A 22,561-nucleotide genomic window follows, 5' to 3' on the forward strand; every position below is an offset into this window, starting at 1 on the left:
AGTTTTGTGGTAACTTGTATCTCACCTCTCTTTGGCACTTTTTTTGGTGAATGGGTAGGGGTACAATTTACCCCATACTCATTCACATGGGGGGGGGGGGGCAGGATCTGGGGGCCCCTTGTTAAAGGGGGCTTCCAAATTCCGACAAGTCCCCCACCCGCAGGTCCCCAAACCTACTGCCCAGGATTGTGGGAAAGAGGGCATGTGGCCTGGTATGGTTCGGAAGGGGGGGGGGAGGGTGAAGGGCCCTCGTTTGACCCTTCCCTTAAAGCGGGAGTCCGCCGGGACTCCGCGTTTTTTTTTTTTTTAAAAGCCAGCAGCTACAAATACTGCAGCTGCTGACTTTTAAAATAGTGACACTTACCTGTCCAGCGCGCCCGTGATGTCGGCACCCGAAGCCGATCTCTAGATCGTCTGTAAGGTGCTGCCGCCGCCATCTTGGGTATGGGAATCAGGAAATGGAGCCTTTCGGCTTCATTTCCCGGTTCCCTACTGCGCATGCGCGAATCGCGCTGCGCAATAAGGACGGTCCCCGCTGCCTCTGGGATCTGTGTGTTTCCCAGCAGGCAGCGGGGCACTTGCGGGAAGGGACGGGCACTTGCGGAAAGGGGCGTAATCTACGCCCCTTTCCGCAGAGAGCTATCCCGGAAGTGGGTGCAGAATACCTGTACTGTACAGGTATCTGCACCCCCCTCCCCCCCTGAAAGGTGCCAATTGTGGCGCCGGAGGGGGGGAGGGTTCCGATGAGCGGAGGTCCACTTTAGGGTGGACCTTCGCTTTAACTGACCTGCCGGTGTCCTATCATATACAGTCCCCCATCGGATAGTGTCCGGTGTGTACTGCGCATGCATGCGCAGTACACAGCACACACAGATTCCAAAAATACCTGAAGCTGAACGGCGCCTGCGCCGTGAGTCCAGGTTCTATCCCCACCATCCAAGTGGACATAGAGTTGGAATATAAAAGAGCCGAGCGTAGCGAGGCCGAGCCCGAATCGTGGCGAGCGAAGCTTTCCCGCGAGGGGCCCTCTAATTTTCCCAACCCTATGTCCGCTTGGATGGTGGGGCTACCACCTCCACTCACGGCGCAGTTCATCTTCTGAGATTTTCCAAAGCTTCTTCTGCCCCGTACTGCGCATGCACAGCACGGGGCGGACACTATATGATGGCAGGACACTATCTGCTAGAACACCGGGCTGCATGTTCGGATAAGGGTCTGGTACGAATTTTGGAACATTTCTTTGTTTCATTTTGGAGTGGGTTTTCCCTTAAAATCCATACCAGACCTGAAGGGCCTTGTATGCACTGTTTTTTTTCCATAATTTTTAATTGTCAGCATGTTTTCTTTACATTCAGCTGTCAGCAAGAAACCCGCTGACAGCTGATAAGTCATCTGTTATTTAGGACATGGTGGCCGGCTTTCTAGCCCGTTCCTTAGCAACCAGCTCAATGCAGTAATTGCCGCTCTAAACTTTACCGCAGCACTTATTTACCGCACAATTCTTCGTGAATTGAACATTTGCTCAATTGTTTCTGCATGCATTATTTTACTGCACATTTTTCAGCATTCTTTAATGCTTAGTGAATTGACCCTTTAGTCCCTTGGACAAGTCGTTTTTTTTTTTATTCCACACCCCTGTAAGTGGACTTGTTGCTTATCCATACATGGGCAAAACACTTAAAAGCGAAGTCCACTTTGTGCCAGAAAAAAATAAAAATAATAATGCATACCGTATTTATTGGCGTATAACACGCACCCCAAGTTTGGGAGGGAATTTTAAGGAAAAAATCTTTTAGGAGGGAAGTTTAAGGAAAAAAAAAACTTACATTTAAATGCCCATCATTGCACCCTTGTCAGTGTCATTTGCAGCCTTGTCATGCAGCCTTATCCATCATTTGCAGTCTTGTCAGTTTCATGTTCAGCTTTGCCGTTTAAAAATGGAGCCGCCAAGATACAGAGCCGGATGTCCTGTGTATCTTGGCGGCGCTCGGTAGCTCTCGGCCGTTCTGGGCAACTTTCAGCGTATAACACACACCCACGATTTTAAGGGGAAAAAAGTGCATGTTATACGCCAATAAATACGGTATATATTTGCAGAAAAAAAATGCCTTTATTATTTATTTTTTGCAAATGAGCCTGCAAAGCAATGCTACCGCAATTGGTGAAATTCGAGGCTCCTACAGACTCCTATTTTAGCTCTGTCTGTACCATGCTACGGACTTTCAGCTAGAGAGCTGGGGGAATGTCAATGACTACAAGTACAGTGATCACCACCTATACTTGTGTTCCATTGGGAACTACAAATCTGCCTCGGATGGGACTTGTAGATTACTCATCGATCTCTGTGACTGAATGACAAGACTGTGCAGCCAGAGCCACGCTAATTTTAAATCTGACAGCTGCTGCGGGGAAGAAGAACCCCTGCATGCAGTCACTGTGGGGTTGTTTTTGAGTTGGGGGTACCATGTTAAAGCCTAAATATGGGTGTAACTTGGTCTTAAAGGTGGCGTTAAGCCTTGTACACACGATCGGATTTTCTGACGGGAAATGTGTGATGATAGGCTGTGGAAAATCTGACCGTGTGTATGCTTCATCAGACAATTATTGTTGGATTTTCCTTTGATAAATGTTGGATAGCAGGTTTTATAAATTTCTGCGGATAAATGTCTGTTGTCGGATTTTCTGAGCGGGTGTACACAAGTCTGTCGGTACGAACACGCATGCTCGGAAGCAAGGATGAGCCAGAAGCGGTTGGTCTTGTAAACTAGCGTTCGTAATGCAGAATTACCATTTGTGACGTGGCAAATTATCAGATCTCAAAATGCAGCGCACAATTCTCTTCTTTTTTAACCTCTTGGTGTCTGTGCTAAAGCCCAATGACGGCCACAGCATGGACCTGAATTTCCTTAGCATGTGCCTCCTGCAGGGCGAACGTGGCATGCGCTGTGATCACCAAGTCACTGAGACTCGGGTAATTACAGATCCAAGTAAGGGGCCAATCCCGTCCCCTTACCATGTGATCAGCTGTCAGACAATGACAGCTGATCACATGATGTAAGCAAAAGCGCAGTAATCGGCTTTTTTTTCTCCTCAATTCTGCCTCATCTGTGCCACCAGTGCCACCTATCAATGCCCATGAGTGTCACCTATCAATGCCCACAAGTGCCACCTATCAATGTCCACCAGTGGTGCCAATCAGTGCCACCTAGCAGTACTGCCTATCAGTGTAACCAACCAGTGCTGATCAGTGCCCATCACTGCCACCCATCAGTGTACATCAATGAAGGAGAAAAATTACCCGTTTGAAACATTTTATAACAAAATATAATTTTTTTTTAATGATTCTGTATTTTTACTTTTTTTAACAAAAAATAAAAACTGCAGAGGTGATCAAATACCACCAAAAGAAAGCTCTATTTGTGGGGGAAAAATGATAAAATTTCATTTGGGTACAGTGTTGTATGACCGTGTAATTGTCATTCAAAGTGCATCAGTGCTGAAAGCTAAAAAAAATTGGTCTGGACAGGAGGGTTTAAGTGCTCAGTAAGCAAGTGGTTAATAGGATAATAATGAAGCTGCTTTGCTGGTGATACTGAGGAAGTTATTGCAAACTAATTTCAAAGGCTTTTTTTTTCTAGTGATATCAAGAATAAGATTCGTTTTTTTTTTTTTGGGCAAGTTACCACAAAACCATTATCCCGTAGTTTTTAAGATCAAAGATACAACTATGTTGGTGCCCCTTGTCAATTTTACATTGTATTTTTTTTAAATGTAACTGTCTACTCCCAAACTGTCATTTGAAGTAAAACACATAGCCAAGTATTTTTTTTATTGTGCATTAAAAAAAAAAAAAAATTAGACATGCTCATCTGCCAATAGAACATCCAAAAATATACCAATAACTCCAAGGCCAATAATAAATAACACGTTATGTCCTCCGATTCCGCAACATTTCTGGTTGACGAACGTCCGTTCAGAAATGAACTGAAAAGCACGAAATGAAAAGCACGCATTAACACTCACCAAACGTCTACTAACATGAAATTAGCAGAAGAAGCCCAAAGGGTGGCGCTAAAGAGCTGAAAAACCACGTAGTACATGACTACGTTCATGTTTGTTGGCCAACAATTGTGTGCTGTTTGTATACGCAAGACAAGTTTGGTCCAACGTCCTTCGGACAAAAGTCCACGGTTTTGTTGGCCAACAATCCGATTGTGTGTACGAGGCTTTAGCCTTTAACTTCACATAACTAACTACCGAGCTGTGTGAAAGGGGTGAGGCTTACATCATAGGGATGCTATACCTGTTTTATAGTATTACATTTGTCTACAAACCATCAAAATGGAAGGTATTCACAAAGACAGCTGCGGTAATTTCTACAAAAAAATAAAAAAAAACAATCGAACATCTGGTTACTAAAGGAAAAGGAATTGCCTACAGCTTTCTTACAACCCTGTGTGTTGACTTCTTTTTGCTTTTCACAGGGTCCGGCACTCTGTTCAAAAATGCAGAACGAATGCTGAGGTTTGATTCACTTCAAGAGATCGACATTGAGCGGCTGGTCTTCCTAGTGAACAGATCCTTCCAGAAAAAGCTGAAAGATAATTATATCAGCCAAGTGGCCAAGAAACTACACTCTGTCTACTTGTCTGAAGGGTAAGTGTATGCTGGCAGCACTGTGTTGGGCCTTGCACATCCAGCCTTCAGTTTTATATAACAGCAATGTTTATAGTAAGCATTTGCACCGCTTCAATCAGCTTTACTGAAGCTATGTAAGCAACCCTCTGCTGCAGTTTTAGGATACGGAACATCTATAGGGGGTGATGTCACCTTAAACTACGTAGAGGGTTCTTTACTGTAAGAGTGGCAAGGATGTGGAATTCCCTTCCACAGGCGGTGGTCTCAGCGGGGGGCATCGATAGTTTCAAAAACCTATTAGATAAGCACCTGAACGACCACAACATACAGGGATATACTAGGGGTGCAACGGATCAAAAAACTCATGCAATCGGATCGTTTCTCGGATCAGAGTTACGGATCGGATCATTTTTCGGATCAGCAAATTATAATTTAATTTGCAAAAACCTGTGAAAATTCCGCCACTATATAGTCCCCACTGTAATATCCACAATCTCCCCCACTGTAATATTGGCTGGGTATGGCTGACCATTGCAGAGTATGGCTGGGTATTGGCAGGGTAATTGCTGAGTATTGGCAGGGTATTGCAGGGTATGGAGCGATGGCTGCTTCCATCCGATCTCTCCCCTCCACTGTACATATTAGTACAGAGAGGGGAGAGAGGAACCAGCGTCGTGACATGACGCGGGTTTGTTTACAAGCAATCGCTCCGTCAGAGCGATCATGTTGTAAACGGCCTGGGTGTAGAAACATGGCCGCCGCTTCGGAGCTAGGCCGAAGCCGCGGCCTTTCCTAAGCTTGCGGAGCGCTCCGCAGCATGTGCCGATCCGAGCGGGGTGACCCATTCGGATCACGGATCGGTGACGATCCGTTGCACCCCTAGGATATACAATGTAATACTGACATATAATCACATACATAGGTTGGACTTGATGGACTTGTGTCTTTTTTTCAACCTCACCTACTATGTAATTTAAACACTATGCTAACAGGCTTCAACGGGTTTTAAGTAGACATGTGTGGTTTGTTTCGTTCTGTATTAAAATTCGGATACATTTTTTGTTATTTGGAAATTTGGATGTATCCAAACTTCCGAATTACAATAGTAAGGAATTTAAATGAATCTGAAATAAAATAGTCTTCTAATCCAATTTGAAATTCTGAAGAGAATAGAAAAAAAAGGAATAGAATAAAAAATAGAATAGACTAAAATAGAATCGAATATTCTGAAATTTGAATTTCAAATAGGAAAAATTTAAATACAACAAAAAGAATACAATAGAAAAAAAAAGAATACAATAGAAAAGAATAAAGTAGAATATATAACCTTATTCCGAAATTTGATAAGAATAGAACAAAAAAAAAAATAATCAAACCACCAGGGATGCCCACAAAGGATACGCACCAGGTATGCCACCATGATCCAGGGATATGCCAATCAGTGCCCAGCCAGATGCCAATCAGTGCCCACCAGCAATGCCTGCCAGTGCCATCAGTGATGCCTACCAATACCCATCAATGTTGCCTATCAGCGTCACTTAAAAGTACCTACCAGTACCGCCTATCAGTGCCACTCATCGGTGCCGCCTTATCAGTGCAGCCTCATCAGTGCCCATCAGTGAAGGAGAAAACGTACCTAATTTTTTGTTTACAAAATTTTATAACAGAAACAAAGAAAGATAAGATAAAGAAAAACTTATATTTTTTATTGTTTGGCAAAGAATAAAAACCACAGAGGTGATCAAATACCATCAAAAGAAAGCTCTATTTGTGGGAACAAAATGATAAATGTTTTGTTTGGGTACAGTGTAGCATGACCGCACAATTGTCATTTAAAAAGTGACAGTGCTTAAAGCTGAAAATTGGCTTGGGCAGGAAGGGGGGAAAGTGCCTGGTATTGAAGTGGTTAAAGAGGGAAGTCTGGGGAAAAAAAATTATGTGTAGAAGTTACATTGGGCCAGTTTGGTTGCCTCCAATAATTGGTATCTAATGACTGTTGGGCTTGGGAAGGGGTCCCCAACCCCCAAGCTGCGGACCGGCACCGATCCGTGTTCTGATGAGAACCGAGCCATGCAGGAATTCACAACATGTGAACAGAGAGCTGCCAGAGTGCTTAAAGCTCGGTTCACACTTGTGCGATGTGGGAACCCTGCAAATCCATTCCCGCATCGCACCAGACTCGCAAGGCAGTTCACACTGCCATATGCCAACTGCGGGGAGTGCCAATGCAATGTTAATGACACCCTCATTTCAGCTCGCATATCGCACTGCGAACTCATAGTTCGGACATGAATGGGATCAAATGGTTGTGAACACCCATGCAATCCGATTCTGGTGTGGACCAAAAAAAAAAAAAGGGTCCTGTGTGAGTTTGGTCCGAATGCGATGCAAATTCAGCCATACAATCTGTATGGCTGAAACTGCATTGCACGGACATCGCATGTGAATTTGCGTTGTGAATCGCATGTGATCTCGCACCATGCACTGATGTGAACCGGTACTTGCCAATCCAGCAGCAGTCTGTTCTTGGGTGCGGCAGAGGGCAGCATGGTGTTCCATTTTTTGAAGGTATGATGTCTGCATTTTAGCGCAGCCACAGGCTACGTTGGCAGTGTGAGTGGGTGACATAGGAAACAATTGTGTACTATGTGTGCCCTGGTCCGTGGAGAAATGTATCTTCTGCAAAACCAGTCCCTGGTGCCAAAAAGATTGAGGGATGCTAAAATTCTCAGTTGTATTCCAGATACGGTGTGAGATTTGGTCTTCTGGGTGCGCTGCAACATCCTGTTTTGTGCAGTGATAATATAGGGCTACTCACTCTGTACCATATCCATTTTGTATCCTTTAGGCCGGGTTCACACCGGAGCGATGCGCAAACGCCGTGAATCCACTGCGTTTTCCCGCATCGCATGCCTCCCGCCGGCAGTTCACACTGCCCTATGCGGACTGCTGGGAGTGTCAGTGAAATGTTAATGACACCCCCAGATCAGTTCGCATATCGCAGTGCGATCTGCAAACTCGGACAGGAATCGGATCGCATGGTGTGAACACCCATGCGATCCGATTCTGCTGCGGACCAAAAAAAGGGTCCCGTGCGAGTTTGCGGCGGGTGCGATGCGAATTCAGCCATACTATCTGTATGGCTGAACTCGCATCGCACAGAGATCGGATGTGATTTGCACTGCAGTGCGGTGCGAATCACATCCGGTTCTCGCTGCCGCAGCAGTGTGAACTCAGCCTTACAGTTAATACAATGTGTTTTGTGATTGGACAAGGGCCGATCATGTTTTCCTCTTCTCCACATTGTCCAATCACAGAACACATTGTATTCATTGAAAAGAATACAAGATGTTTTCTAAATGGGCAAAATACAGACCGAGCGGCCCTCTTAGATACCAACTATTACTGGTAAGTAAGCTGACCCAATATAACTTCTAAAAAAACGTTTTTTCTTCCCTGGCATTCCACTTTTAGGAACAGATTCAGTAGAAATAAATCTAAATCAATCTGGGAAATAAAGAGTAGCCAATCAGCTTCTAACTTCAGTTTGTTCAATTAACCACTTCAGCCCCGGCTGCTGAATGACTAGTCCATTTTTTTTTTTAGATTCAGCACTGCGTCGCTTTAACTGAAAATTGCGCGGTCGTGCAATGCTGCACCCAAAAAAATTGATGTCCTTTTTTCCCCACAAATAGAGTTTATTTTGGTGGTATTTGATCACCTCTGCGGTTTTTATTTTTTGCGCTATAAACAAAGAAAGAGCGTCAATTTTGAAAAAAAAAAAAAAACACAATATTTTGTACTTTTTGCTATAATAGATATCCCCATTTTATTTATTTTTTTAAAGAAATTTTTTTTTCTCAGTTTAGGCCGATACGCATTCTTCTACATATTTTTGGTAAAAAAAAATTGCAATAAGCGTGTATTGATTGGTTTGCGCAAAAGTTATAGCATCTACAAAATAGGTAATAATTGTGTGGCATTTTTATTATTAATTTATTTTATTTTTTTAATAGTAAAATGGCGGCGAGCTGCAATTTTTATCAGGACTGCGACATTATGGAGGACACGTCAGACAATTTTGACACATTTTTGGGACCATTGGCATTTTTACAGAGATCAGTGCTATAAAAATGCATTGATTACTGTAAAAATGTCACTGGCAGGGAAGGGGTTAACACTAGGGCCCGCTCAAGGGGTTAACTGGGTTCCCTCTTGTGGGTTTCTAACTGTGGGGGGGTGGGACTGACTAGAGGAGGAGACAGATCGCTGTTCCTAATTACTAGGAACAGCAGATCTGTCTCTCCTCCCCTGTCAGAACAAGAATTTGTGTGTTTACATACACAGATCCAATGAGTTAACTGCATTCCCTAGTGTGTGTTCTAACTAAAGGAGGGAGGGGACTGTGTAGGGGAAGAGATAGATCGCTGTTCATACTCTGTACTCTGTTCATACTCTTTACGAACAGACGATCTGTTACTTCTCCCCTCAGAGAACCCGGAAACTGTTTACACACACAAATCCCGATTCTCCGTGTGCCTCGAGTGATCGCAACCTCCGGGCACTTGCATTGGCTCCATGGGTGAGCAGGGGGACGTGCGCCCCTAGTGGCCACAGGGCAAAACAATGTTACATAACGTCGTTTCGCCCAGCCATGCCTTTCTGCCGCAGTACAACTGCGGTGGCTGGTTGGCAAGTGGTTAAGCTTTGACAAAAAAAAAAAAATGGAAGCCAATGGGTTTTGATGCAGAGCTGCACCAGATTTTGCACTCTCCGGCTTTACTAAATGAACCCCATTGTGTCCATGTAAGATACAGAATTTAGCTTACAGAGTATATTAATACAGGATTACCAATCTATGGTTTCATGAAGGAACTCCTATCTTGAAGGAGCTGACATCTAGGATCAGTTCAGTTATGGAAACTGAACTAAAGACATGACATGTGCTTTCAAAGAGAAGCACTATAAACATCGGTATGTTAAAGATTATGATGGTGATGAGTACAGACCAGCCACGTTCTTTCAAAAAACGATATTCAAAACTTACTAGAGATGTGCAGATCTTTGAGAACTTTATTGTATTAACGGTGCAAAAAAAGGGTGAGAACTTGTGTCCTTGTCACTTCATCATCTCTAATGCTTCCTGTTGTAGAGCATAATGGCTCTCTCTCTACTCCTTGTTAATTTTTAACTCAGAATGTTGGTAATATTGCACAAACTATTGTAGGTTTTTCTAAAAAGTGGTTGTATCTCAGACCATTTGTGTAAAAAAAAAAAACGAAACAGTATTAATAATAATTTAAGGCATATTGCTCCATATACACTCGTCGGCCACTTTATTAGGTACACCTGTTCCATTGCTTGGCAGCACAAATTGCTAATCAGGGATGTGACGGAACGGGAGATTCGCATCATGGATGAGCAGCCAACAAATCTGCAACTGCGTGATGCTATCATGTCAGTATGGACCAAAATCTCGAGGAATGTTTCCAACACCTTGTTGAATCTATGGCATGAAGAATTAAGGCAGTTCTGAAGGCAGCAAAGGGGTCCAACCCAGTACTAGCAAGGTGTACCTAATAAAGTGGGTGGTGGGTGTAGCATAGATTTAGTTGAGCCCATTATACTTGGTTTAGGGATTTTTGCTCTGCACATATATAACATTCTGTCTAAAATGGCTAATATATTTTAAATCTTTCTCCAGATACAATGCAGCCGCTATAATCACCACCGAGCCAGTGCTGGGAGGGACCCCTTACCTGGACAAGTTTGTGGTCAGCTCTGGTCGGCAGGGTCAGGGTTCTGGGCAGATGCTTTGGGAGTGTATCAGACAGGACCTGAAAACCCTTTTCTGGAGATCACGAGCTACGAACTCCATCAACTCCTGGTGAGTAGAACACTTCAGTCTACAGGTATCAATAGTGGTCAGGTATAGAATAAGGCTTGCCCACAGGGCAACCCATCCAGCATTGTTTGCAATAACAATAATTGGATTAAAGGCTCAGTTTACCTAAAATTTCAACAGAAGTCTGTTGGGCCGAGTCACCCTCCAGGCATTATAAGTTTGGGACTACTGCAGCAAGATGTTTAACCACTTAAGGACCGAGCCTCTTTTTGAGATTTGTAGTTTACAAGTTAAAAACAGTTTGATTTTTTTTTTGCTCGAAAATTACTTAGAACCCCCAAACATTATACATTTTTTTTTCTAACACCTTAGAGAATAAAATAGCGGTTGTTGCAATACTTTCTGTCACACCGTAGTTGCGCAGCGGTCTTACTAGCGCACTTTTTTTGGGGGGAAAAATAACACTTTTTAATTAAAAAATAAGAATAGATTGTGAAAGATAATGTTACACCGAGTAAATTGATACCGAACATGTCACACTTCAAAATTGCGCTCGTGGAATGGCCACAAATTTTTACCCTTAAAAATCTCCATAGGCAACGTTTAACCACTTGCAGACCGGACCATATTGCTGGTCAAAGACCAGACCCCTTTTTGCGATTCGGCACTGCGTCGCTTTAACTGACAATTGCGCGGTCGTGCGACGTGGCTCCCAAACAAAATTGACGTCCTTTTTTTCCCACAAATAGAGCTTTCTTTTGGTGGTATTTGATCACCCCTGCGGTTTTTATTTTTTGCGCTATAAACAAAAATAGAGCGACAATTTTGAAAAAAAACGCATTATTTTTTACTTTTTGTTATAATAAATATCCCCCAAAAATATATAAAAAAACATTTTTTTCCCTCAGTTTAGGCCGATACGTATTCTTCTACATATTTTTGGTAAAAAAAATCGCAATAAGCGATTATTGATTGGTTTGCGCAAAAGTTATAGCGTTTACAAAATAGGGATAGTTTTATAGCATTTTTATTAATAATTTTTTATTATTTTTTTTTACTAGTAATGGCGGCGATCAGCGATTTTTTTATTGTGACTGCGACATTGTGGGGGACCCATCGGACATTTTTGACACATTTTTGGGACCATTGTCATTTATACAGTAATCACTGCTATATAAATGCAGTGATTCCTGTGTAAATGACACTGGCAGTGAAGGGGTTAACCAGTGGGTGGCAGTGTAGGGGTTAAGTGTTCCTAGGGGTGTGTTACTAACTGTTGGGGGTTGGGCTTTCATTTAGTGAACACTGATCTCTGCTCCAATCACATGGAGCAGAGATCAGCATCACTAGTTGCTAGGCAGAATGGAGAAATGTTGTTTACTCTGTATCTCCTCCATTCGGCCGCTCCGTGAGACGATCGCGGGGATGCCCGCGGCGATCGAGTCCGCAGGTCCCACGACCGGACTCATGGGGGTCCCGACCAGCGCTCCCGATGGCAGGGCGGCATTGAATATTGGACGTACCTGTACGCCAATATGCCTGCCCGTACCATTCTGTCGACGTACATCGTTGTGCGCTGGTCGGGAAGTGGTTAACAGGTTGCACATTTTGAGTTACAGAGGAGATGTAGAACTAGAATTATTGCTCCCACTCCACCGATCATGGCGATACTTCACCTGTGTAGTTTGAACACTGTTTTCATATGTGGGCGCTGCTCACGTATGTTTTTGCTTCTGCACGCAAACTCAGCAGGACGTGGCGCGTTTAAAAAAAAATAAAAAATTCTTATTTATTTTACTCTCATTTGTAAAGGCCCATACACACGATCAGACTTTTTGACAACAAACATGCAAATTAGCTGTTTTGGAGCAACATCCGACTGTGTGTACGCTCCATCGGACAAACTTTTTTGGTTTTCATCGGACTTTTGTTGGCTGTGCGAACGGACAAACTTTCTGGCAACAAAAGTCCGATGGAGCAAAGTCTGATCGTGTGTACAGAAAACCATAGGACTTTTGTACAAAGTGCAAACAGGCATGCTCAGAACCAATGCAAAAGATCAGACAGCAATACAGAAGTTGACCAAAGGTGGCGGTAAAGAGCAGAAAAAAACACGTGGTTTGGTGAAAGTTGGCTGAAAAAGTCCTGCTGTGTGTATGCAATACAAGTTCAGGGCCGACTCCCTTTGTACAAAAATCCAAGGGAAAGTTTGTACAAAGTCCTATCGTGTGTATGAGGCTTTACACTGTTCTTTTAAAAAAAATAATTGTCACTTTTATTCCTGTTACAAGGCATGTAAAAAAAAAAAAAAAAAAGCATGACAGGACCTCTTAAATATGGAGTCAAAAACACCTTAGACCTCATATTTACACTAAAATGCAATAAAAAAAAAAACAAATAAAAAAAAAGGCCCTTTAAGAGCTATGGGCGGAAGTGAAGTTTTGACGTTGCTTCCGCCCTGCAATGATATGGAGACGGGTGGGGGCCATCTTCCCCTCACTCATTTCCATGTCAGGATAGGGAAAGGATCCAGTCGCCTCCGCCGCTGCCGACTGCTCCGGTAAGCGGCGGTGGGCACCGGAGCGCAACGGGGGGGCCCCTCTCCCGTCGCCGATTAAAAGTGATCTCACAGCGAATCCGCCACAGAGACCACTATTATCGGGAACCGGACCACCGGCTGAAAAAGAGGATACCGGGGTTATGGCAGCTAGCTGCTGCTATAACAATGATATTCCTCTGCAAAGTTAGGACGTATATCGGCGTGTGGCGGTCCGGAAGTGGTTAAACTCTCCATTTAGCTTTACTATCAATTTCCTTTACCATTTTCTGAAGCCGCTGTCATCGCTTTATAAACCATATGCAGCATCAGTTATACAGTATGCAGTGCTGTGCTCCACTAGTGGTACAAACATTTGTTTAGCCATTCACAATAAGCCTTGTATTTGATTGTTAAACGCAAGGCTTCCTCTGAATGGCTAAGGTGGAGATTGTGGGGTCATTTGCCTGCCTCTCCATTTTTAGCCGTTCATAGGAAACCTGGTTATACATCAGTCTGATAAATGGAGAACTGTGCCAGGACACGCAAGGCAGGTTTGAAATCAGTACGAGTTTGGGGGGCGATTTTGAAAGACATCTGTGTGGATTAATGCACAGATGTCTATTGAAATTGTCGCCAAAAACATAGTGCAGGAACTACTTTTGGAAATCGGTGCGGCATCGCACCGATTCAGGTGGTGCCGTTGCCACCAATGGTTGCAGGAAAGAAATTTGCTCTGTCTATGGCTGGCCTTATGCCTAATACACACTATTCAGTTTTTTTTGTTCAACCCAGCAGGCTGAACTGAAAAGCTCAGGAGGAGACTATGTACTAACAATCCGATGTTAGTACAGTGATCTCCCCTTGCTCAGCTATTGTGATCTGACAGGGGGACAAGAGAGAAAATCCATCCACTTGGCACTACAACACGACAGGGGTTCTAACCCTTCCCTAGTCAACTTAAATGTGGAAAAAAAAAAAGTTTCAGGTTGATTCGATGCTAACTAGGCCAGGATGTTGCTTACTTTGCCAAATCTGCCAACTTTCTCTTTAACCACTTGCTTACTGAGTACCTATTTTTCTCCTCACGCTATCAGCGTGCAGAGAAAAAAAATTACCGATCTTCTGCTTACATCACATGATCAGCTGTCATTGGCTGACATCTGATCACGTGGTAAGGGGCCGGGATTGACCCCTTACTCTGATCTGTGATCACCAGAGTCTCATTGACTCTGAGATCAGGGCGTGCGGGGGGCGTGCAAAGGGGAGGACAGCTATTGACGACGGCCCTCCCCGCAGTAGTAGGTCTGCGCTGTAGCCATCATTCGGCAATAGCGCGGATCTGAAGGGCTTAAGGTGTAGGCACCAGAGGCATCATCCTTACATTTGTAAAGACTAAGTTACTCTCCTGAAACAAATATGCAATATGGAATGTATCGTTTCAGGTCTGTAACTCTCTGGGCTGTGAAGCCAGGATCAGAATTAAAGCACTTGACCTGTGCCTTTAAAACATAAGCCAACTACAGCCTGAAATGAAGACAGACCGTTTTTGTTTTATCCAGCTGTATTTACAAGTGAAACCTATATCATCCAAGTGAAAGAGAACACCAACATGTCAGAAAAAAAAAAATAGAAAACAGTCACTAAGTTGGAAAAAGGATCACCCCCTTGTCAGTATTTTGTTGAACCAGCTTTTGCTTTAATTACAGCCTTTAGTCTGTTGGGATATGTCTCTGCTAACTTTTCACATCTACACTTTGTAATATTTTATCACTCTTCTTTGCAGAAATGCTCACGTACAGTTACATTTAATGGGGACGGTATGTGGACTGCAGTCATCAAAAATTTCCACAGATTTTCAATGGAGTTTAAGTCTGGGCTCTGACTAAGCCATGCAAGGACATTCTCCTTTTTCCCCCTTCAACCACTATGTGGTCATTTGGTGTGTGCTTTGGGTCATTGTCATGTTGGAAGGTAAACCTTCTTCCCATTGACAACTTTCTGGCAGAGAGCAGCAGATTTTCCTCAAGAATTTAATGGTATTTTGCCCCAACCATTTTTCCTTCTATCCTGACAAGTGCTCCAGTCCCTGCTGCAGAGAAACTCCCCCATAACAGGATAGTACCCCCTGCAAGCTTTACTGTAGGAATGGTGTTATTTGGATGGTGAGTTGTATTGGATTTCCACCAGACATATAATTTGGTTTTGAGGCCAATTCAGTTTTAGTCTCACCTGACCGCTGTAAAATGCATCTTGAAGAGTCTGAGGCCACATTGAAAAAGGTGTTATGGTCAGATGAGACTAAAATTTAATTATTTGGCTTCAACACCAAACTATATGTCTGGTGGAAATCCAATACAGACCACCATCCAAATAACACCATTCCTACAGTAAAGCATGGCGGGGGTAATATCCTGGTTTGGGGGAGTTTCTCTGAAGCAGGGACTGGAGCACTTGTCAGGATAGAAAGAAAAATGGATGGGGCAAAATACTGTCAAATTCTTGAGGAAAATCTGCTGCCCTTTGCTGGAAAGTTGTCAATGGGAAGAAGGTTTACCTTCCAACATGACAATAACCCAAAGCACACAGCAAAAATGATCACACAGTGGTGGTAGGATAAAAAGGTGAATGTCCTTGCTTGGCCTAGTCAGAGCCCAGACTTAAACCCCATTTGAAAATCTATGGAATGACTTGAAGACTGCAATCCCCAAATGGTCACCATCAAATTTAATGGAACTTAAGCAGTTCTGCAAAAAAAGAGTGGTCAAATATTGCCAAGTTAGTAGAGACATATAAACAGACTAAAGCAGCCTTTCTCAAACTTTTCAACACAGAGGAACCCTTGAAATAGTTCTTCGGTCTCGGGGGGAACCCCTGCTAAAAATTAGAAATCTACAACTCATGATACATTAGTGTGATGGTCAGTGGGAAGAATTGTCCTTACACTTGTGGTCATTGGGAAGAATTACCTCCTTACAGATAGATAAAAAGATCAATGGTGTGAGTGGGAACTTATCTGAGAGGCAGAAATTGCCCAATGCTGAAGGAACCCCTAGCAACCTCTGGAGGAACCCTGGTTGAGAATCACTAAACTAAAGATTAATTAAAGCAAAATGTGGTTCAACACAAAATACTGACATTAGTGGTCTTTTTTCCAACTTCGTGATTCTTTTTTTCTCATTTTTATTTTTTTCTGGCATGTTGCTGTTCTATCTTTCAATTGGATGTTATAGGTTGCTCTTGTAAATACAGCTGGATGAAACAAAAACGGTGTCTGCCTTCATTTCAGGCTACAAAGCTACAAATTGTGATTTTTTAAAAGGGGGGTGATTCTTTTCTATACCTGGCAGTGATATTTGATGCCCTGATCTGATCTCCTCTAAGGGTAATGTCATATGACTCGGCCTATTACTCATACAAGCCCTTTCCTTCAACAGGTACTTCAAGAACAGTGACGGAAGCTTTTCTAACCAGCAGTGGATTTTCTTCTGGCTGGGCCTCGCTGATATCAGAGACTCCTATGATCTGGTGAACCATGCAAAGAGTCTGCCTGACTCCTTCTGTAAAGGCTTGGTCTCCTGACCTCCTGCTCCCCATGATGGACAATAGTCTGTTTTACAAAGCCACCACTGTCCAATAACATTGATGGCACAGATTGTTGTCTTCCTGCAAACACGGTGCTGGTCCTGGGCCTAATCCTGACATGCACTGTCAATCAGCTGGAGCTCCCTCCCCTATCACCTTTTTTCTCTTGGTGTCAGAAAAACTTGTCAGAAGGGATTCATGCTGATAGAGGAATGAAGCAGCAGACAGAAATGACACTTAGTGTTCCTAATTGAGAAAAGTACACACTATAGATGGGTATGCTTTGCTCATATTTCATGTCTGAGGTTTACAACCGCTTTGAAAAAGATTTGATTGCTACTTTATTTTACTTTGCCTTTGTCTGACTCTTCACCTTCAAAAATGAACTCCAGGCATCATCATTAGAAAACCTTTAGAGTAGTTGGTAGATAACTTTGTTGTGTCCATTCAAGCTTTTACATTTGCAGCTTAAGGCCTCATTCACATATGCATCTATGCGCTGTGTGAGGGCTGTATTTACCCACACATACCCAAGTGGGCAGTCCCATTAAAATCAATTGGGACGCAGCAGAGGCATTGGCAAAGCCAAAGCTCCTAATGTGACATCTATGTAGGTATGGTCAAGGCTGTGCACCCACCCGGATTTCACATTGAGAGCAGCCCCTGCGTCCCAACTGAATTGAATGGGACTGCCCGCATAAAACACCTGTACCATCCCCTTACGGGTAAATGCAGCTCTCGCACAGGAAAAGGATGCATATTCCCATGTGAACGAGGCCCCAAGGCTTTTAGTTGTTTTGAATAGTAACAGCCCCTTTGTATTTCCAACCAGCACTGGTGTCAGGTCTCTGCCCCATCTATTTCTGGCTATTCATGTAACACACAATAGGGTTGATTTACTACAGGGATATGCAATTAGCGGACCTCCAGCAGTTGCAGAACTACAATTCCCATGAGGCATAGCAAGACTCTGACAGCCACAGGCATGACACCCAGATGCAGAGGCATGATGGGACTTGTATTTTTGCAACATCTGGAGGGCCGCTATTTTTGCATATCCCTGATTTACTATAAGGCTAGGTTCACATTGCTGCGATGCGGGAACGCCGCGAATCCGCTGCGTTTTCCCGCATCGCATACCTCCCGCCGGCAGTTCACACTGCCCTATGCGGACGGCTGGGGGTGTCAATGTTATGTTAATGACACCCCCAGATCCGTCGGCATATCGCAGTGCGATCTGCCGACTCGCACAGGAATCGGATCGCATGGTGTGAACCCCCATGCGATCCGATTCCGTTGCGGACCCAAAAAAGGGTCCCGTGCGAGTTTGCTGCGGGACCGCTGCGAGTTCAGCCATACTATCTGTATGGCTGAACTCGCAGCGCTACGGAGATCGGATGTGATTTGCTGTGCGAATCACATCCGGTTCTCCCCCCGCAGCGGTGTGAACCCAGCCTAAGAGTGCAAAATCTGGTGCACCTCTGCAAATAAAACCAATCAGCTTTCAGGTTTTTTTTTTTTTTTTTTTTAATCTTAAAGTGTTACTAAACCCAAAACGTAAAATCAGTCTGTATATACAGTAAAGCATGCTTGTTATACTCACTGTGGAACCTAAGAGGTTAATTCTTTGCATTGTATAAAAAGGCTGTTTGATCTTGTATGCACAGATCCTCCTTGTATTGTCCCCATAAAATGTCCCGATAAGACAGTTATTGGAGTCAGGCTGCACATGCTCAGTTTGGTGTGTATTGTTGGAGAATTTGTTTTTTCCATTGGGAGAGTGCACGTGATCGGCACTGTCCAGACAGTGTCAGGGGTCCTGCATCCTGATAGGCAGCCAGTGCAGTGTGAAAACTCCTCCTACAAGCTTTAACCAGGCACTGATAGAAGTCACAAGACTGCTAACCTTGGCACTGTAGCTGTTGTGGAACTACAAGTCCTATTAGGGCCAGCAAGACTGCCTCTGGGAGTTATATTTGAGACATGATTGGATTTTTTTTTTTTTTTTTTTTTTGCTGTGCCTCGTTGGAATAGTTACCTTCACTTCCTATCCTGGAAACACAAAATTAACCAAGCCTAAATCCCCTCTTAGACAGTTGTCAATGGAACAAGTGTCTCCCCATTGGAAGAGCTTCGTTCCTCTTCCTAATGACAACAGTAAAATGTTGGATTTCCCATCACTTTTGTTTTTGACAGTGACCACCAGAACAAATCTAACAATATAGTCTTTCTAAAGTTAGTAAAACAGGTGCAATCAGAATCTGGTGTCGCTGTGCATGGTAGCCAATCAACTTCTAACTTCAGCTTGTTCAATTAAGCTTTGACAATAAAACCTGGAAGCTGATTGGTGTATGCACAGCTGCACCAGATTTTGCACACACCAGTTTTAGTAAATCTCCCCTATGTGTTTTCCATGCAGAGATTATATATATATACATATATATATTTTATCTTCCCCACTTGTACTCGATTGGCAGATTAACCATACTTTCCTGCCCCCTTATGGTCAGCAGGACCTTCCCATCCTATAAAAGAGAACCTCTATACAAACAGACGTATGCAGAAAGGGAAGTCAGACCTCCCAATCTCCATATTTTTATTTCCTCATCTAGGAAAAATAAAACTTGTACTTTGAAAACAACTCTACTATGGTGGTGGGATCCATATGTAGCAGGTGCCCTGCAATTGCTGCAGCCTGAGACTTGCATTGGCATAGCCAGGCTGGCAGAGGTTCTTCCATTAGGGAGAAATGAGCCCATCATGTCTGCGGGGGAGCATTCTCTGTGGGCAGGAAAGAAGACGACTCCATTTTAATTTCTGAAGAGATAGTCAGCATGAGGCGGTGAAAGAGATCAGACCTGAGGGAGAGATGGCGTCTCTCAGGTAACTTCACATCCAGCCTGAGAGAGGGGGATCCCAGGCACACATCCAGACGCACCTGCACAGACGACGAATCGTTCCAGTGTGAGGTGACCAGGAGAGCCTGCCTGTTCCAGGACATTCGCGTGAATCCTTGACCGCAGGATTTAGTGAGGGAGCTTTGCCCATATTCAAGAAACAGACACTGCCCCACAGAAGAAGTTAAATGAACACTGTATACAGACATCATTGCTGGTAGTCATCTTTCTGACACTTGCAGTGCCACAAGGATAAAGGATAAGGCCATCCGTTCCCAGGGACACTGTATACAGACATTGTCCTCTCACCTTGCTGGGAAAGATCCTGCCTGCTTCACTTGATAATCTGGTCCAGTTGTGTTGTTTGGCCCTGCTATTCAGGAGTTTAAGTACACCAACAAAAGTGGCTAGCTGAAGACACCAAATCGTATCTTTTCTTCAAAAAGACTGAAGCTACTAGTGCCATATGGATCCACACAGACATACATGTTCAGGGCTCTGTATATGCAGTGGGTGTGTGGGACAGTTTATCTAGGAAGTTAGGCCATTACATGTTGATTTGAATAAAGTGTTTAGAGTCGGGCCTGTGGTGTCAGGGGCGGAGAGAGAGATCTGACAGAAGAGGGTCATTCCTCTACTCTCCTCCTGCCTGGACTCATAGAGCCAATCTCACTTAAAGTGTTATATTGTGCTTTATTTACTATTTAAGTGTGCCTCTGCTCTTGGGGACATTCTCAGGTTTGGAATGCCCTAAAATCAGCTTGAATATAGGAGTAAGAGCTTTATCGCTCTTAAATCTCAGTTATTGCTCTGAAGTTGCTTAGCTGAATATATATTGTTGCTGTCTCATCTTTCCACAGAAATATTGCAATAAAGACAATTTCTGTGTTTTATCATAACGTGTGTGTTTCTCATTGGTCATTGCACTTATACTATTGCCAGGTGTGCGAGAGGGGGCCGAGTAACAGACTGAACAAACAAAAGCAGCTCCTTCGGGGGTACACATATATCTATGATGAATAGTTCCTTTGAATATCGAGGCTCGGTTCACCTGCGAATCCACCGCAGGTTCCCGCATCACATGTCTCCTAGCGGCAGTTCACACTGTCCTATGTGAACCCCCCAAATCAGTTTGCATAAAGCAGTGCGAACTGAAAATTTGCACACGAATCAGATCACAGCCATGCGATCGTATTCTGCTGCAGACCAGAAAAGGGTCCTGTGTGAGTTGGATCTGAATGCGATGCAAATTCTGCCATACAATCTGTATGGCTGAAATCGCATCGCACAGATATTGGATGTGATGTTGGACATCGCACCAGTGGGTACCGGCCCTGAATGTCGTCACAAGTGTCACAGCTTGTTCCGGCCAATATAAATAGGGACAAAGATAGAGACATCCAATCATATTGTAAGGTCATTTTGTCCTGAAAGAGAATTTGCTCTGTGATGCTTTAAAAGAAAAAAAAAAACTCCTAGAAAAACGATGGACTTTCTCTTGTATCTATAGCCAAAAGGCAACACTTCCAGGTACGCTTTAACTAGTGTGTATATACATAAATGTCAACATATTAAATACCATATATTGCGGAATATGTAATATTTCCTGGAAATTTGCTTATGGACACTTGCAAACAGTACTGGTCTGCAGGGCCGCCATCATGGGGGTACAGGCACCCCCATACAGCAGCTTAATTAAACTGTTAGACTAGTGCAGCCACTGGCTGCGCGGCGCCCACAATCAAGAATGTCACATACATGCACAAGGTGATCCTGCACTCGCTCTGCTTCCTTCACTGCTGCTAGGTTACTAGCATTGTGATTGGGCGGGACTCGGGAAGGGGGTGTGGTCAGTCTCCTTAGTGGTTGGAATGGACCCAGCCCTCTCAGGTGCATGCATTACCTGAACCCCCCTACTAATAGAGCACCAGCCACCACTGAATCTCCAACATGCTCATCCCCACCCAGAATCATCCATCCCTCTCCTGGAGAGGAATGTGGATAATATCAGGGTGGGTATGGGGATAGACGATAAGAGTGTTAAAATAAAAGTGGGGGCACCGAAGGACTCAATGGGACAGCCAGTGGGTGGGCCCTGGGGAATATTGGCAGTCAGGCCCCGGTCTAAAGCGGTGTAAGGGGTCCCAAAATTTCTGGTGACTGCCATGCTGGTCTGTGTCCCAAATTTTGACAAAAATATGACAGACAAGGTGGTTTGAAGTTGATCTGTATGTCGGGATGAAGGAGCCAGAGTGCAAGTAGTACACACAGGTGTTTTTTTTTTTTTTTATCTTAATGAATAGAATGCATTAGGCCCCTTTCACACGTGTGGACAATATGTCTGTATTTCATCCATCTGTTTTTGGATGAAATACGGACATACATGCATCCCTATGAGATAGCGGGTGTCAGCAGATGAACATCCGCTGACAACCAATATCATGCGTCCCCACTATGGTCCGATTGTGCAGACGGAGGAAAAGCCTATTTTTCTATCCGTCTGCAGAGCGGATCGGATGAACACGGACAGAGGGTCCATGTTCATCCAATCCCCCCCATAGGAGAGAGCGGAGAGATAACAGACACTAAACTGAGAGGCCCCAGAAGCCTTCACAACACAGCGATTTTCAGGTTGTAGTTCTAAGCCTTGAGGAAAGTGACATTGTGAAACATGTTTGCAGCTTTTATTACATTTTTCTACAAAAAGCACTTAATTGTAGCTGCTACATTTACAAACTTCTCGAAGGATAGCACTCCTAAATCTCAACACACAGATCTGGTTCAAGGTTCCTTAGGAGTAGCCTTAAGTCAATGATGATCTATTGTGATAAACCACCACTAAGTTTGGATATACCCCAAGTAAAAGTGATCCCAGTGCAACCACCACGAGACAAGAATGGGGTAAAGACACTAACCTACAGCCTGCTATGCACCTAGGTAGCACATCCTTGGGTACGGAATGGAGGAGAACCATTGACAAAAGTAACAGAGGGGCAATTGATAGCACATCTTCTAAGTTCTGGTAAATGCATCAACCTTTCAAAATTGCCCCCACCACAT

The 22,561-nt window shown here is 43.8% G+C and overlaps 1 protein-coding gene across 1 annotated transcript in view; it reads left to right on the forward strand.

Moving 5' to 3' along the window:
* NAGS (N-acetylglutamate synthase) overlaps positions 1-20,400 on the forward strand; it is a 36,119-nt gene extending 15,719 nt beyond the window's left edge. The window contains exons 5-8 of the mRNA XM_077460015.1: positions 4,485-4,656; positions 10,343-10,525; positions 16,457-17,679; positions 18,065-20,400. Coding sequence (XP_077316141.1) covers positions 4,485-4,656; positions 10,343-10,525; positions 16,457-16,601 — 500 coding nt within the window. The 3' untranslated portion in view covers positions 16,602-17,679; positions 18,065-20,400. The remainder of the gene's footprint in view (positions 1-4,484; positions 4,657-10,342; positions 10,526-16,456; positions 17,680-18,064) is intronic.
* The last annotated feature ends 2,161 nt before the right edge of the window (positions 20,401-22,561 follow it).

The sequence above is a fragment of the Lithobates pipiens genome, unplaced genomic scaffold, assembly GCF_037356315.1.
Source record: "Lithobates pipiens isolate NorthernLeopardFrog02 unplaced genomic scaffold, aLitPip1_a1.2 Scaffold_28, whole genome shotgun sequence".
Classification (NCBI taxonomy): domain Eukaryota; kingdom Metazoa; phylum Chordata; class Amphibia; order Anura; family Ranidae; genus Lithobates; species Lithobates pipiens.